Source organism: Choristoneura fumiferana, chromosome 6 (genome assembly GCF_025370935.1).
Source record: "Choristoneura fumiferana chromosome 6, NRCan_CFum_1, whole genome shotgun sequence".
In the NCBI taxonomy this organism is placed as follows: Eukaryota; Metazoa; Arthropoda; class Insecta; order Lepidoptera; family Tortricidae; genus Choristoneura; species Choristoneura fumiferana.
The window spans coordinates 14657196-14676247 of NC_133477.1; the positions used below are offsets into that span (position 1 = coordinate 14657196).

General features: G+C 36.6%; 1 protein-coding gene across 3 annotated transcripts in view; it reads right to left on the bottom strand.

Annotated features, from left to right (window-relative positions):
- LOC141429161 (extracellular serine/threonine protein CG31145) overlaps window positions 1-19052 on the bottom strand; it is a 73952-nt gene that overhangs the window by 5775 nt on the left and 49125 nt on the right. For all 3 annotated transcript variants that reach the window (XM_074089405.1, XM_074089406.1, XM_074089407.1), the window contains exons 4-8: window positions 8717-8953; window positions 5049-5173; window positions 2724-2802; window positions 816-908; window positions 290-533 (exon numbers count right to left, since the gene is read on the bottom strand). In XM_074089405.1, the coding sequence (XP_073945506.1) occupies window positions 290-533; window positions 816-908; window positions 2724-2802; window positions 5049-5173; window positions 8717-8953 (778 nt within the window). The remainder of the gene's footprint in view (window positions 1-289; window positions 534-815; window positions 909-2723; window positions 2803-5048; window positions 5174-8716; window positions 8954-19052) is intronic.

Genomic DNA, 19052 nt, shown 5'->3' on the forward strand with positions numbered 1-19052 from the left:
AAGTAGTTAACGAACTCTAAGGCATAAACTACTCTTATTTTACGGTTAATGCGTGTTATTAGTTTTGAAATAGTACACGCTCAGTTACTGCTCTCATTGTAGATAAAAATATAGGATTGGATTCACAATTATATGAACTAGGCCAGAAGTCAAAGTAGGTACGGTGTAAAATTTAGATGATTTTAGAAGACTGTTCTTCTACCGTAAGCGTCCATTTTTCGCGTGTCATGTAGCTACAAACCGAAATCAAGGGATGTCTCCACGTTAAAAAATTTGAAACCTAACCCACCTTTCGCTCAGCTAAATCTGAGGACGGTAGGAACGCGGCAAAGCTTCCCTCCAGCATGTCCGGATTCCCGCAGATTGCGTGTCCGGTGTCGCAGTAGTACGAGCATTTGCCGTGGAAGCAGAAGTTGTTGGCTGGTGACACGAAGAAAGTCTTCAGGATGTCGCCTTCCGTGACGTCATAGATTTCTGTCGTCATATTTAAGACGCGCCCGGCTACAGGCACCGTGCGGCGGAACCCCAGTATCCTGGAAATTGGAATTAAAACTACCTTTTTCTGATAGGTTTAACACTAAATGGAGCAAGCAGAATTATATTTTTTTACGCGCAAATCTCATTCTCGCTCACGTTAATTCTTGTACTTACGTTGGTAAGTGTTAAGAATATAACACGGATAGTAACAGGACAGGAGGCCTGTGTAACCTGCTTTGTTTGTGATACCCGGTAGTGAAAAATACTCTGAAAGATACCTGGAGATGCTTAAAATATTGCACATGATCTTGATAGTTTGACAAAACAAGCTTTCTTACCTATCGAGATGAAAGGCAGCAATTTCGGCGTTGTGTCTTTCATAGTCCGAGAAGTAAAAATGATTAGGCAGCGTTTGGACGTCCCTCGCAAATCTGTAAAAATTAACAGTTTTTTTTAATGGAATTTATTCAATTTTCAATTGAGTCTCATAATTAATTTACTGCCTTTTTTATAATTTGTGCATTTTAAATTGTTTTACCTACTTATATTATAAAAATTTGTTGTTAGAAATGTTAAAAAGGCAAAAAGTTTTTCAGTGTGACCCCACTGCTAGACTAACTTTATTAAAATGAGACATAAACCTCCCTCTTTGCTTCAAAGCCAATCAAGATAAAGCGATGGTGTGATAACGCACGAACTTGGCTCTGGTCGCTACCACGAGTGCAATAATCGGCATTTATCTGAATTAGTATTACGTGGTACTGAGCTTAATATTCTGGGTCGGAGAAAAAAACACTCTATGGCTTAGGACACTAAGTTCGATTTTCGTCACATTTTATCAACTTAAATAATGAAGACTTTCCAATAAAATAGTAAACCATATCTCTCCTTGCAGTCGGGTAAAAAGCCCCAAATCAATTCGAAAAGGATGGAGTTTCGAAAATGTATATCTTCTTTTGAATTTTAGAAACATTCAAAAATTAAGTTGAATATACTTAGATCTGTAATAATTATCCCTGTAAATTTAGTATCTTTATTTGATATTCGTAAAAATAAGACACTAGGATATTTTCCTTTTACAAAGATGTTGAGAAGCTAAAACAATTCACTTCACATAAAAATCAACCAAGTGACAAAAATTGAAAGCGAGGGAAATAAATCCATAAATTGAAGTATCGAATAACCTTCCCGTCCGACCGAGTAAGAATCCTATCCAGTTAAATAAATTTATTGCACAGAAATATTTCTTGTATGCTATCATTGCTTGAAAAAACGATTGTAACAGAGACATAATATATTTTCATTAGTGCTTACGAAATGCGTTTAAAAAATAAAGATTATGTTAATCTTGTAGATAATAAAAATACCGGACAGAAGGGGTTACTATCGACTGTCGCGTAATCTATCGCCCCCGAGTGAATTGTAGGACAGCCTCTAAGGCCTCTTGATATGTCGTCGGGGTATCCCCTCGAGTCAATAATTTACCTAGTAAAGCTACTACGTCCGTTAGAAAAGTAACCCGAGAGTTACATACGGAAAAATCTTATCCATCGACATCTGTACCTATTCCTGGACCACTTATTTCTTTCGGACGTCTCTCTCGATTTTGTTTCAATTCCCAATTTTTGCAAAGAGAATATGGTAACAAAATAAAGTTCTGAAAGGGCTGACACGCGATATGCAACTCCTCTAGGAGTTTAGCGCTATCCCCTAGAGAAGATTTTTGGATATTCCTTTTGCTTTGTTTGTCGCAGCGAAAATTGTTCTCTGTGGCCTTTCTTAACCTCATATATTATGTAAGAAATGACATGATACGTATAATACATTCGATAAATTCAAAGTTATGTATTTATGAAAAAGAAAACTCACTAGAGGAGCCTTTTGTGATTCTAACAATGGCATGTAAGTACGTAGCAGAACTGCGGGTAAACTCGTGTTGGGAGCGCTTGTAGTTTAATAGTACTTGTGGAGTAAAACTTGGTAGACAAGCCGCTAAGCCGATCGCGTGAAAGAAGTGCTTGGAAGTTTTCTGAATGGAACCGACGCACAACACTCGAACGGCTCTGTCACCTTCTCAGTGTGGGGAAGAACTTGGAGGAAAACTTTCTGCAAGTCGCCCGACTCGGGCCAGGCACTACTCGAAACTATACCTCTCCACAGGAACTTGTTTACCGAATACCACGTGAGTAATGGCTCAGACTGGACGTAAAGGTATTATGCCACTAAGCGTAAATCAATCGACCCACCTCATTGGTTTGAAGAGCGCTTGAATACCGTTAGGGTAGTCTATAATGAGCTTCAACTGCGTCCCTCCTTCCTTTTGCTCTGTCAAAGATATCAATACTTAATTAATACAAATTTAAACAACTTTGAATTTAAATACAGCTCTCAATGTATTTAAGGTTAATCATCAATTGCCGAAATTCAAAGGGATTCTACTTGCTACCGAAAATAAACGATGAACTATGAAATAAAGTCTCTCCAACAATGAAATCCAATTAACTGGTTTAAATATTTAAGTCCAATTTGAAGTAAAGGGCGAGATTGTTGTGGCACTATTGTCCGTCGGACCGCTAACCCCACAGCTGATTGCAAATCCGATTTCATTTAATATACATACCGCTCCAGCTTACACCCGTGGACCAAGGAGCCGAGCTTTGTTCTTATAACGTTGAATTATTAACTAATTAATAAGCTAAGTCACCAATTGGACTTGCGCCATCATGTATGTCAACTAAATAAACTTAAAAAGCCGAAAGTAAGTCTACGATACTTCGGATACTACGATATTTGGGTTTAAGTTTATTTAGTTGACTGATTAGTTTAGTTTAGGGCCTACTACTGTACCCAAGTCTGTTTTAGCGTTCCGTACCCGAACGAGAACAAACAGAATCCTATTACTGTCTCTTCGTTGTCCGTTTGTCTGTATGTCTTTCTGTCACAGGCTGTATTTCGAGAACTGTAACAGATAGTCTATCTGAGATAAACAGCTGAAATGTACGAGTATATATAAATTATGTATATTTATTGCCGCTACAGCAACAAATATAAAAATTAAATTAGAAATGAATTGGGGTCCTAACGGTTTTTCTTTCGCAAATGACTATCAATTTCTACTTAGAAATAACCTTCTTTCTGAAGAGGTTAAATAAGATAATTTAAAAACGAAAATTACGAGTAAAGATGAATTGAGTAAAACGGGTTAAACAATGAATTATAAAGCAGTGAAAATGAGCAGGTATGGACGGGTATCCGAAAGTAAAACCGACACCGTTGATATGTATCTATCCGAAGTACGGTTCCCTGGACTCAATGGCCGATTACAGCTTGCATAATTAAAACTGCTACTTATTAACGTGCTTAATTTCAGATGTACCTATAAGATCCTTGATTAGGAACGTCTGTAGAACGCAAAGTTTAAGTATATATCTATAAAGGACTTCATCTGCATGATTTATTACTTACATAATACAAAATTAAGCATATAATCAGCCAATGAACTACAAACTTTTTCTCAAGATACAAAACGCTGTTGGGGTAATGGAGTAGCCAGGTAAAGGTTTGTAGTTGACCTTCGTAAAGTACCTAACACCTGAACCAAACCATTACTAAATCATTTGTAAGTACCTACAGTTAAATAAAAATATTATTTTTATCCTAAGAAAAATAATTTTGTCATATGCGTTTTTTGCTCAAGCTATCTGCTAGTTTCATACTTGTTCTAATTTAAAATCAATCCAAAAATTTAAGTGGGTCAAAATCTTTTAATATATAAAAATGAATCCCTATTTCCCTTGGTCACGGCATCACGCGTGAACGGCTGGACCGATTTCGCTAATTCTTTTTTCTTGTGTTTGCTATTTAATAAATATAAACGTAAAATTATGTATCGAGGTAGCGAGCCTCTTCAACAAGAGCAATAGGTACCTATATATGATTCAAAGCATCCAAATTGTTATATAAAGACAAATTTAAGCGCTCTTGTTATTGAGAGTGGCAATCTGAAAAGAAAGTATGATGATATTATTATGGAAAATGGTACTGTTAATAGCTTCGATCGTAAAAGTGGCGCGCAAAGGGCACGGCAAATAGCGATTGATGTGACGGTGCGTCCACGCCCTGCTATGCTATAACCTATGCCTCTATAGACTGCACTCAGCCAGCATTAAATGGAAATCAGTATAGCTAAAGTTAAATTGAATAAGTACATCATATCGGTCTAGGTGCTCAAAAGTATCTGACAATACTCTAGCACGATTGACCGAATAGGTAGACATGATCACATATTTTTTAGATGCTCCTGTACTGAGAAGTGATGGCGGATTTATGTTATAACGTCATATCATTCATCCCATGGCAAGGAGGGATTATAGGTTATAGCAGGGGAAGGTGCCATGGCGGTGTGGTATGATCGCGGAACAAATGTCATATTAACATTGCAATTTTTCTTCAACTATCTCACATGAACAAAGTTACAGTTGAAGCAGTAAAATATGATTTATAATGAGATTTGAGTGTTATGGATTGCAAAGGTTGATTAAAGATCATTAGCGATGAGTTATATTACTTACCAACATGTAAGATAGGCAGAGTAATCATATCCTTGAGGATCTTATCCACGAGCGGCTCCCCTTCTTCGTATAGTTCATGCTGAGCTATGTTGAGATGAAACTTCTCCAAGTGAGATGCGTTTATACTGCAACAAGAACACCAATGAGTCACAGTGACAAAACTAAAGGTTGATGACTCGGGCTACCAAACTAGAGCTTCCGGATAACAATGCTTTAACTGCCAAATGTTATAACATTAATAATACCTGTGGTGGTAAAAATAACCGAAAACTGGTAACTGTGCCCACGGTTTTCATTCATCAGTAGCTGTATAGACCTACTAATAATAGTTATCAAGAAACGTAACTGCTAGCAATGAACGCTTCGATTGTGATTCCATTTGTATTGTAGGTATAGAATTCGTAGGTATATACTATTAATTATCATATCTTGAATAAACGAAAATGACTAAATAAAACACATGTGGCCAGTCGAATCGATTCACATGATTTATCTCGCTACAATTTATACCATGAAGCTGAAAACGACGGATTTGTTAAGGTTATTCCATTATCGATGACATCCTTTATCACGATTATCAAACGTCTTGGTATAAACAAAGGTGAAATCGATCAACGAAATCGGAACGAAATGCAAATGGGCTTATTGAGAAAACACTGCGTTCGCGGCTACTTTGCAGTATAGGCATGTTGGTAAACCTGGCCGTTAATGTCGAGATTTACATGGAAGATTTTCCGACGGCGGCGTTGGTTTTGGCTGCGTGGAACACATAAGTGGACGTGATTCGCCTGCTAGCGGTAGGTGCGAGACTCCAGGCGACGCCGCGCCGACCGCTGAATACTAAGGAGTCTACGTGTAGCGTTCTCGATTTGTGGTATGCTCCGATAACCTGCATTTAGAAATCAAGCCGCCAGCTACTCTAAAATTTATTGACTCTCTTTTTGGTGCGAATTGTGCTGGCATCAGGTGGGAATTCTAAAAGCCCGATTGTTCCGAATGCGGACACATGGACGTAAGGAATACTAAATGACCAATGCTGTTGGATCAATTAGAATAACACACGAGCGGTCTAGCTTTACAAAAATAGACACATTTTCATTACATGTACGAGTAGATAGGTATCAAGCAATAATGCACTCCTCGTTTCGAAGGATAAGCTAGCAATTTCCGAAAGAATGTACGAAATTAATCAGTATCAAGCCGACCCTTTCTTATATGAGACATGAAATTTTGGGCATAAGAGGCCCTCATATCGCGAGCAGCGTTTCAGGCAGCCATCATGCATTCATTCCATTTAGTTTTATTGTCCGAGACCCGCGCCTATCGCGGCGGGTCTTGTAACTGGATTTTAAATAAGATTTCTACCAGAGGTTACCAAATTTGCCTCGCAAGATAAAGAAAGGTCGTGTTGTTTGATCCTTATAGAATCGGCATGTCGCCGAAGTATGGTATGAGCCCATTTTTATATTTAGAGTTTATTTTTAGATTTAGGAAAATATTTCATACAGGGAGCGACATGTAGTATTCTTTTCATTCTTTTCACTACGCTCCTATGAGATTTGGCTTAATATTTACTTTAGTGAAATTACCCGAGTGAGCTACCCGAGGCCGGCCGCGACCAACCTGTTTGATTTTAATGCATACTTCAGCGCTACAGGCAGGGCATTGCCCATGAATGAAACTCTTGATTTATTTAGATAAATGTGCTCTATAAAAAAACTCATAAACAACAAACAGCAAACATTGCTGACATGTAATGGGGAATGTAACCATGCGATTGCAAGCTTGAAAGGTCAAGTCACATATCCCAAAATAATTGGGTTGACGTAATCGACAAACCATAAATCATGGTTGGCGTAGGTGTAGCGTACACGTTACTTCTACGCTGGTCGCGGCGGTTATTTCAGACACGCAAATGGGGCATCAGCGTCGTTTCCTGCTAGAGGCTGTGTTCAACGAGGACCGTCCTCCGCGATATTCGTGTTATTAAAGTTTAATTGCAGCAATAGGAGCGAAGTAACCAACAATTTAATTTGGAGACTTGGAGAGCGCTACATAAATCGTACTTGTGGATGTCAGCTGTCGGCAACTTGGGAGAATTTTCCTTGTAATGTCCTTTTAACGTCGTTTTTCGCGGAACAATTTTAATTAATATTTCTTAACGGACACAATATTAAGCTAAACGTTCCTGTTATTACGTATTTACTTTGGAGTTAATATTCTTTTGATTTTACAAGCGACGTTAACGCATTCCTTTGGTTGGAGTATCAATTTTATTGGAGCTAGAACCAACGATAAGAGTTTTAGGTAGAGATAAAGCGTAACAAAAAATCTTTATAGTATATAGTACTACTACTAGTGTAATATCTTTATAGTATAGTACTTTGCTAGGAAATTAAATAAAGTTATCAATATACAGGCAATAGGCGACAGGGGGGATGTGTAGGCGACAGGCTAGCACCTGTCACTATGAACCGTTTTTGTCAAACTTTAAACCTAAAATTGCTAAAAGTGGCTCCAAAGCGATAATGTTTCGTGTGCTCTGCCTACCCCATTTGGGAATACTTACCGGCGTGATGTTTGTGTGTGTATATACTAATATCAGAGGTTAACTTATTATGTAGAAAATTTTATATATTCAGTAAAACTAATCAGTGATAAGATATCTTTAGTTGCTATGGTTGGTTAGGCTAGACAAAACGTTAGACACGACTGATTCCCTTAGCAATGCTTTAGAAAATCCATACATAAACAGAAAATTACATTTAATTCATTGACGATATCTTAATACGTTTTAACTAACTACACATTCATATTAAATTAGGACAAGTGTGCAAATAAACAGTCGTTTCAATTATAATTTTTATTGAAGTAAATAAAGTATAAATTCGCAATATATAGGTACATAAAACAACTATACGAGTAGTCGCGTCGCAAACCTCTAGCTGTATTGCTAAAATAATTAGGACAAGTGCCTAATAAACGGGCTCAATCAGTAAATTCACAACACAACTCGCGTAAAATTGCGGCAACTGATCTTAGTAACCAATCAAAAGACCTTAATGCTGCTTCTCATTGGTCAATACGTACCTACTCGTACATTATCATCAGTGTTACGAGTTAGTGCAATTGAAATTATTTTAATTAAATTTTCTCAATGTTGTTAAAGATTTTCCGACAAGATCGCGATAAATCGGGCTATTTCCAGACTTGAATTTAATTATTAATTATGTTTGTCTTGGTTATTATATTTATGTAGTTTTGTTAGCAATTTTAAGCTTGAATCTGATGTAACGTTTTAAACTTTTGTGATTCTCACTCATAGTCAAAATACCATATACGGGACTTATCACGCTATTTTGACACGAGTAATATTTACCTCGACGTTTCGGCAACGTTACAGTTGCCGTGGCCACGAGTAGACACTTGTGTAAAAATAGCGTGATAAGTCCCGTATATGGTATTTTGACTTTGAATCTGATGGTGTTTAATGTGGGTTTTATTTGTGTGTTTTATTATTGTGGTTTTTTAGCTTTATTTTATTAAATTTCATAGTTTTTATTGACATTCAATAGATGTAAATTGTTCTGAAGCAAATGGAAGATCGAATTGGCAAATCTTACTTCCAAGATGCTACGTTACAACTTTAAGTTCGATTAGGCACTCACCTGGACTCCAAGTCCTCCATCTCCCCTATGGTCGGGTTTTCTGGTCGCAGCACGTTCAGGTCCCTATGGGGTGCGACTATAACAGTGTGGTAGCGGATGTTCCCGAGCAGTTGGTCGTGAAGTATCTTCTGTAGGTCTTCGTACTTGTCGACGGGCGGTGCGGGAGTGCGGGGCTCGGCGTCTGCGCTGCCACTCGTCTCACTTGGCTCATATTCTCGGGAACCGTTGCTGCCATTGCTGTGGGGTGGGACAAAGCAAGCAACATCACTACAGGCAGGTAAAAACGAAAAATCAACAGTTACAGTTTTCGCTCCTGTAGAGTTTACATTTTTAAGGAGATGATTGTGCCACAAATACAACCTTTTTTCTAATAATTTATGTTTTATGAATCCTTCTGTTTGCATGTGTAAGTAGCTAGTAACTATTTACTAATATTGTAAATGTAAAAGTGAGTATGTTTAGTTGTTTACTCGTTGTTACGCTTTCACGCAGTACTCAGCCAGACGTGATAAAATTTGGTGTGGAGATAGTTCAAGACCCAGAGATGGACATAGGAGAGAAAAACAAACTAACAGTGCAAGATTTGCGAGCGATTGCTTCAATAGACCAAGGATATATACCTTATTGGGTCAATTCAAAAATATTTTCAAAACTTATTCTTTATAATGTATGTCCGATGCTGCTAGAAAAGTTCAAATGCCTCTTACGTAGTAGAATGATGGCTTTTCAAAGCCACGCAAGTGCATGACTGCAGAAGAAAGCTCCGGAAGAAAGCGTTGAGGTGTTCTATGAGCATATGTATGGAACTAACCGTTACCCGCGACTCCGTCCGCGTAGAACTCGGTTTTCACCATCCCGCGGAAACTATGCAATTTTCCGGGATAAAAACTATCCTATGTCCTTCCCCGGGACTCAATTCAAACTATCTGTATACCGTATTTCATATAAATCAGCGGTTCAGACGTGATGAAGTAACAAACAGACTTACAAACTTACGCATTTATAATATTAGTGGGATGGGATTGTGGCTAATTTCCGGCTTATACTATTTTTATTATTAGCAGGTCACATTCGTTTTATTTTATTAAATACCAGTCTCTGATTTGTTCTGTGTTTTGTAACACCAGTAGACATGCTTGATTTGCGTAGGAGTACAGCTAGATGAAGTTGCTTAATTATTTATCTTAAAAAAAAGTATTATTAATCAAGTTGCAGCTTGCACAACAGCAACTTGATCTAGACAACATATACTAACTAGAAACTTGCACATGTGTAAAATTAGAATGTCCAATTTAGGAGTTTTCTCGTTATCTTGAAGTCATTCCGTTAATAAAATTGGATTAGTTGTGTCACGTTAAAATTATTAGGTAGGTATAGTTAAAATACAATTGCTTTATTTTAAGTGTCAATCAAGTGAAGTAAGTTTACAGGAAAACTACTACCTATATAATTAATCATAATCATACCTAATTAACAATCGTACATTTGTCACTAATATTAAATATATACCTAATATATGCCATGGCTCTCTGCTGTGTCGCCCTTCATTAGGGTTTCATAAAAGTTTTTGAAGCTCTAACAATAACAGGCCACCGAAGTGATTTGTAATTGCTTGCTCTTAGCTCTCAGGGGCGATGAAAGGGCTGGGGTACTTTTCATTTTCATTTTCAATAACAACATTAGCTGGGTCGGAGGTGGGTCGAAGTGTTTGTTCGAGCCGATTTGAACGTCAACATGTAGCTTTATACCCGTTCAGCGCGCGTGGGTATACCTACTAGTTATTTGCAGAGAGCGAAATTTTCATGGCATTTTTTGACCTGTCATAGTGACTTCTCATTTATCGACTGTACCTAAATGATGTCGATATATTAGACTTTAAATATGATAGCCGTAAATATTCTTATCATGTTATGTAGATCGTTCTTTTTCCGCATACAAATGGATATTTGACTGTAAAAGAAGTAGTTTAAAAACGGAAAATATGAAAAAACAAATCATCTATTTTTTTTATAGAGACATTAATAGAACACTTGTTAACATTACAATAGAAGAATTTCAACTTACAATTTAAATTAGAAATTGTTATCCATTCATTGTTCATGTCTATTTCACATTTTCAACTGCTCGAAAGTTAATTGGAAGAGATCGCTCCTTAACTTAAGGCCGCCTATTGTTTACCTCTACTTTTAATCTTCTTTAGTACTTGCCTATGTTGTGTATCGAATGTAATATATATCGGAAGTCGATAAGTGAGAAGTCACTATGACAGGTCAAAAATTCCATGAAAATTCCGCCCTCTGGTTATTTGATATACTTAACGACAGACATTTGGATAAGCTAGTGGGCATAAAAAAATATTAATTTTACACAAAGTGAATTTAGTGCTCTTGAATATTGTTATTTGAACATTTAAGTGGGCGGTACAGCAATTAATCGCACCTTTAGAATTAAACTGGCTCAATCGAAATATTCTTAAATATTTCAATAGTTAATAAACTTTGTATGAAGTTTTGAATTAAGTCAGTTTAATTGTGAAGGTGCACAGTGACTTCGTTCTGGAGATATACATAGATCCGAATAGTAGTTTATGCAACTGTTACGTAAAAGGGGTCCTTAAAACACGAGTAAGGTTTTATGAAATGAGTGTTTTGCATACAATATTTTTTCTACACACATAATTATAACTATGTACTCTAAGATGCGTTCAGAAACCGATGGCAAATGACCGCATTGCATTACTGACTTGTTCTACCAGTAAAAAATCCATAGGTGTTAAACTAATGTATTTAATAAATAAATTAAAACAGATAAAGAAATTATTTTTTATCAACTTTAAACAACAATAGAGCGAAAAAAAAAACAAAATGACAACAGTAATGGCGGCAAGACAAATCTCTGTCACGAATGTTTTTTCCAAGACAAAGACAAATCAGTAAAGTCCTTATTCTTAAGTCGCTCGAAATCAAATTGTCGTGCGATTTATATTTAAATACGTACCAAAGTGTCATTTTTGTATTTAGAAAATGTTGTGTATATGGATACCAAAATAGAGGCCCATTTAAATGAGGGCTATCGTTTTTACAAAGATTATCCAGCTTCAGGTGAGCATGAAATGAAAACAAATGTCAGTCAGGAACTACTACAATACAGATTTACGAAGGTTTAAAAAAGTTGTAAAGAAAAAAACCAAACGTCCGTTTACTGTTTGTTTATGGCATGAGATGAAAGAAACAACGTGACCTACGTAGCGGCTAAACGTATATTTTTTTTACATGACGAATCTGTTATCACCGACATACCTTCCACGATGACTCTATCTTAAATAATAACATATCTTGTCAAATCAGAGATTTAACACATTTCCTGCAGTGATGAACTACACTTATTTAGATAAACTCTACTGTTTGAAGAGTATGAATGACTAAACGATTACTTTTGCAAAGTAAATAGGTGAATAGTTTTGATGTTCTTAAAGTAGATAAAATTTTTACTCTTTTATGACCTAATTGTAATGTGACGTACCTATACGAAAACAATGCTTGAGCGTAGGAATAACATAGTATTCACCAAATTTTAGACTATCGCGGTCATTACTAATTTTTCGACGCTTCGTTGCTGGGTTCAATGTTTTTAGTAAAACATGTCAACTGTATAAAAGCACTTACGTAAATTCTGCTAAAATAAAGACTACATTGAATAGCTTACACTTTCCATTATAATGGCAGTGATAGCTTTTGTCGAAGAACAATGCATTAATTAATTTGTCATCGTCTCGGCTGCGCAAATATGTAAAACAAACGAAATATGAGTCCGCCACTCAATGGTATTTTTTGCCAAACAATGTGCGTACAATCAAGACAGGCCAACAATGGGGTGGGCAACCAAACCACACTTAGAAATTCTATATTCACTGCTGGATGCTGGGGAAATTACTGACGTCCACTCGTGTGAGCGGTAATTTGAGCCATTTGACATAATTATAACCTCATTCATATTGTATAGGCAGGCAACCAACACTAATCGCGTCAGTGTATTTAAAAGCATCGGTTAGGTTTAAAACTACACGTAGCTCATTTTTTTGTTTTTGTTTTAACTTATACACTCAACTTCAAACGATCCAATTATGTGAAGATTCATATAAAGAAGTAAGTACTTATGTGTTTAGAAAGAGATGTGCTTTCGATGATTGATTAGTTGGAATAAGAGAAACTCTTCTAACGTAATGTAAAAACTCATTAGTTCAGGACTGATTACGTTTATTCTATGAAACTAAAATCATTTAATCTTGTGATTTTGTGTCAACATAATTGAATATGCCTTGCAATTTTAATTATTCGTTGCAGTTTATACATAAAACAAGTTAACTGCATTTCCGAATCTCAATTAATCTGTTATTATTTATCTGTAAAATCTTTTTTGCAAGAAAGACTTTCTTATAAGGAATTCAAACCCCTAGTTACTGCACACTCAGCAGTTAAATTAAAACACCCCGCTCTTTATCCTGATTGTTTTCCATGCATTAATGCATGTGATTATCACTGCCAAATAATGAAATATCTTATCTTTCTTTTAGAGTTTTATAGCACATGGTGCAAAACGCATTTTCTCATGCGTTTTTTCTAGTTTTCTAGATAGGTAATACGTGTTGTTGTACGGTTCAGTTCGACAGTTCACACGGCGCAAGATCTCCAGCTTAAAGCATAATGGAGATAGTATAAGATTCGTAATTATAGAGAAAAAGTTTTTGGTAAAAATTTCATTTTTAATACAAGCTATTTTTGCTGACTGTACTTTTTGTTGACTGTACTTTATTGTCACCCAAACTACATTTGCATAACAAATTTCAAGTCGATGCCATTAACCGTTGAAGAGTTCCGTCCTGTGGAGACGTTCCTGGCCGGACTACCAGGATGCCACTATCAGATTATTGTATCGTCACGCAATTTACATAAGTATACCAAATTTCAAGTCAATCCAACTACTGGAAGTTGATCGAATTTAACTTACAAGATTTGATTACAGACAGACAGACAACGGGACAGGTGAAACTAAATAAAAGCTTGTAAAAAACAATAGCACAATCCCGTACAATTCTTTGTTGACATTATTTGTTTGCGTCTGCGAATGGTTTTTATGTAATGTATTATACTATGTCAATTCCGGATCTTCCCTATTTGCATATGAAAGTAAACCAGGTAAGAGAGATTCTGAACCCGAATAGTGTGGAGGTTCTCAGTTTTCAAGCATAACTCTATGTTAACCCCTGTTTAGACCTGCAAGAAAAATCATGCAAGTTGAATTACATTGCGAGGCCGTAAAGCGAATGGTTTCTGATGTGGTCAATCGAGCGCCGAATATATTGCAACATGAACATAGGCCAATTTTCTTGCGGGTCTAAACATGCAAGTTGAATTATTTTTCATTGCGAGGATTTCAGAACTCCGTTATTAATGACCTGATTTAAAAAATCTTCTTTTGTCTCTAGCAAGGAATACAAATACTTCCCGTTTGGGACAAACCTTTTTTTAGGGTTCCGGAGCCAAAATGGCAAAAACAGAACCCTTATAGTTTCGTCAAAACCGTCTGTCTGTCTGTCTGTCTGTCCGTCCGTCCGTATGTCACAGGCATTTTACTCCAAAACTACAAGATGTATATCAATGAAATTTGGAGTACAGATGTCTTGTCAAAGCCGCTATTTAGTTTTATACACGTAACAGTTGAAAAAACAAATAACTTTTTTTATTAAAAGATAGTAAGGTTTCTCAAAAACTTTTTTTATTAAGTGAAGATTTCCGGAAATAGTAGCAAAAATTGTGCCCCCTCCCCCCTCTATCTTGTAAACCGTTTGTCCAAAAAATATGCAAAATTAGGGAAAGGTAACGCTTAATAAATACTTTCAACGAAAATTTGTTTCAACATGATCGGATATACCATTTTTAAGTTATTGCCGAAAAACTGCGCTTCTCAACAAAAGGACGTAAGTGCTGTGAAGATACGCTCTTTTTTTGGTAATCAATTTTAAGACTGTAGTAATTGCTGTGACTTACACTTGTTAATGGCTACGGAACCCTATCTTGGGCGTGTCCGACACGCTCTTGGCCGGTTTTTTTAAATACTATCCCAGAGTAAATTGTTTGTTTTTTATTCTTAGCTATAAAAATGATATTATAGTTGAACTTAGACATAACAAGCCATTAATAAAAACAAAATAAAAACTCTACACGCGCTCAATGTCACGGGATCAGCTCTAAAGCCATATAGAAATATATTGTCATATCCTACCACAAGGAGAATGCAAAGTAGGTACATAGTCTAATATTGGATATGGATATTGGGTGCGAGTCCCAGTGCTGCCTGCACAATGCAGTCGTGCCCTCATTCCGAATGAAATTGAATTAGTTTTTAGTTTTTGTGCAAATTCCTGATTTCCCTGCGCAGTGTTCCTTCGATTAGCAAATTTATCGGACTGTACCAAAAAGGTATAAGGCAACCATAGTGAACCTTTCTTCTGTATGGGCCATGAATGTGTTGTAGATCGGGCCACAAAAATTATTGTCAACAGCATAAAAGTCACAATACATATTTAAATTTGTAAAATAAAAGATTTTAAAATAGTAAACAGATAATAACAATTATAACAACAAATGCTATACCCTACCAGGGTTCATGTTAACTTTAAGAGCTTATGTGACATGTATGCAATATATAAATAAATAAATTAATTAAAAACGTAATTTGTATGACACTCATAGAAGCTGGACGAGCCGTATACGGCCCCGGACCGCAGTATTCGACTAAAATACAAGTAATTTTCTAGTCATTATTCTTCGTTTTGGCATTCATCATAATTTATAGAATACAATTGTAAAATCCAAAGAAACACGTCGTACTTTTCAAAACAACGTAACACGTAAATAACTGAAAAATTATTCGTTCTTCGGTGTAGTAGGTAGTGTAGAACTCATATTTTTTCGCTGCAATCTTCATTTTTGAGAAACATACGTATTATTCTATGAAAGATGAGGCAAACGACCTACTTATCATCAGGTGGCTAACTTTGTCGTTTGTTTAACTCAATTGTAGAGTAGTTTGTATAACTCTACAATACTTCCGAATAGAGTATATCTCAATTGTAGACTTTATAACAACTAATTAAGCCTTAATAAGGCAGAGGCGATTTAGCAACCACTTGCATTGAGTTGGAAACTGAACCTTATTGCTTTCATAATACGTCACAATTTCCATTGTAATTATTGAAAATACGACTAGCTTTAAAAATATCCTTTGTCAGGTATGTATTCGATAGCTGCTTTTGACTCTGTGGTAGTATGCTCCAATAAATGGGGCCTTATAAATGGTTAACAAACAAACATATCTTTAAAAATGTCAGTCGACGGCATAGTTCCAGGAGACAGGCAGCGTTTCCGCGTTAAATAGCCAGGCTCAAACGCTGCCTTCTGGTCTCCAGTTGTCTTTACTAGACGCGAATAAGTTATTCAATATGAGTAGAATAATACAAACGACTAGGTTATCCATCTGAGGGTGTTGGTCATTTGCCCCATTATTTCATAACAATACACGCATGTTTAACAACATAACATAACAGTAAGTTAGCTCCTGACTACTACGATGGCTACCCGCGAATTCCAAGGATTGAAGATCCGTTGCCAGTCTTGATAGCGAAATTCCAGTAATCTCACTAGCTGTCTGACTCTCCAAGCAGGACATAGCAGCGCAAGCACTGCTGCTTGGCGGCAGGATTAGCGAGTATAGTGGTAGCGATCCGGACGGTCCTTGCACAAGGTTCTAATATTCACTAAAATTGAAAAACAATGTGAAAGTAACTTTGTCGTCTGTGTGTCCGCCTGTCTGCCTGTTGCCTCTTCATGCTTAAACCGCTAAACCATTTAGATGAAATTTGGTCTGGAGATAGTCCGAGGGACTGGAAAGGACATAAGATAGGTAGTTTCTATCAGCGAAAATTACATAATTCTGGTGGGATCACTAAAACAAATACTGGGTAAATGAAATCGCGGGCAAAAGCCAGTATTATAATAAAAATAAACATTATAATATTAATAATGCTTTTGCAATCAGCATTTAATCAAAGGTTGGAGGAGAAACAAAGGCTCTGCTCTGAACTATAATAAAGTTCGGGATTTTGTTTGAGTTGGCACCCATCGTCCGCTAGGAATTTAGCCAAATCAAGTTTCATATGTATACCTACTTGCATCACTTTGTGATAACTTCTGTTTGCAATGTTTGACAAACTCTCGCTGATAAAGATAAAGGTATTGATTATGGCTATCACTGATAAATCCAAAACATGCCGAAGGTAACTATTATCTTCGTAAACCAAACATTTCTTGGGGCATATTTTGGTGTACTCTTAATTAGTGACATAAAGTTAGTTAAAGAGAGATATGCCAAGTTGTACTCGAAGGTACTAATTAATTTGAAGAAACCAAACAGCATAGAGAGCGAAATTTATAGTATTGGAACAGTTTTTAGGGTCCCGTAGTCAACTAGGAACCCTTATAGTTTCGCCATGTCTGTCCGTCTGTCTGTCTGTCCGCGGGTAAGCTCAGAGACCGTTAGTACTAGAAAGCTGTAATTTGACATGAATATACATATCAGTCACGCCGACAAAGTGGTACAATAAAAAAGAGTAAAAAAATTTTTTTTATGGTACCTCCCATAGACATAAAGTGGGGGTGATTTTTTTTTCTCGACTAACCCTATACTGTGGGGTACGAGTATCCTTGGATAGGTCTTTTAAAACCATAGGGGGTTGCTAAGTCAATTTTTCTATTCAGTGATCTGTTTGCGAGATGTTCAACTTTAAAGTGCAAATTTTCATTGAAATCGATCTTCCCGCCCCCTCTAAAATCTAAATTGTTGTGTGAAAAATTTGAAAAAATACAGTATTGTAGGCTACGGAACCCTATCCTGGGCGTGTACGACACGCTCTTGGGCGGTTTTTATTTTAGTTGTGTTGTAAGCTGTTAGTGATGCTGATTTCCAATGTCAATGTCGTTTGTATCACTCACTGTCACGACTAATAGTGCTAGCGGTACACCAAAAAATGCTGCACATGGTGTTAAAAGCATGGAAATCGGAACGATTGATCTTTAGGCCATACGAATCAATTTGACCCGTAGCACGAAAAAAAAAAAAAGGAAAGGAGTTATGATGTAATCTTTTTTGTATGGGTTTTTTTTTTGTTATGAAACCTATCGTGTGTGGTATCTATTAAAATGGCTTACTAAGCCGATTCTAAAAATATATCACATCATTATATTTCAGTACTTGTTTTAAATTAAAATAAAAATCATTTTCAAAACATACCAAGTTTGGGCCCCTCCAGATATGATACGGTTGAATCATTATTTGTAAAATATACCTATAATGATATGTAATAGCCTCATATCTAACCCCAAGAAAGAAATTTTGAAATTATTTACATTTAGTATTTTTTTATTATTTTTTAATATTTTGCCGCTCCCTGCCTACTTCCCTTTTTTGCGCGCCGGTGGCGCACTGAGTCACTCACGCGCTAAATGTAAATATTTTCAAAGTTGCTTTCTTGGGGTTGGATATGAGGCTATTACATATCATACTGGGTAAAGGACCCCCTACTTTGCGCTAAGTCCATGTTAGATAAAAGTATGCTCCTGTCACTCTACATATGTAGTATTCGTCTAAGTCTAAGTCGTCCGGCATATACCTTTCGATAGACCTGTACTTCAATGCCATCCCACCGAACCTAATGGGTAGCGATTTGGGTCCATCCTTTAAGCTTAGTGATTATGGCACTCGCGTTTGAAACGTATGTTTTGGGTTTCTGATGCGACCAGTTCTATGAACATCTTAATGCGCTTCATGGCTAGTTTGTGAACCTTTCGCGTAGACTTTTGAGTTTCAGTGTAATTTAGCGAGAATAAACGCATTATTACAATAGTCTTGGTAGCCTAATAGCTTGGCCTATGAAATTTGAAGCAGATATGGTCGTAACTTTATAAAGTGAAAAAGACGCCACAATAGAGAGGTCTCTTTTCAGGCAAATCACATCAACATTCCAAAAACTCTGAAGTGAACGACTTTGAATCCACGATCCTCTGTTTGAGAAGCGATATCCAACCACCAGGCTACCACGGCAGCATAATATTGAGTATTTGCCGCATATTATCCAGTAGACACGTATTAGTGTAGGTAGGTACAATCGAGAAACTGTCTCGCGTACAAGTGCAAGAACCAATTTCACAGAATGTCTAAATTTGCAGCGAAAGGGTTCTACCCTGGTGGAATTTTTTCCACTGTACTTCAAAACTTATGG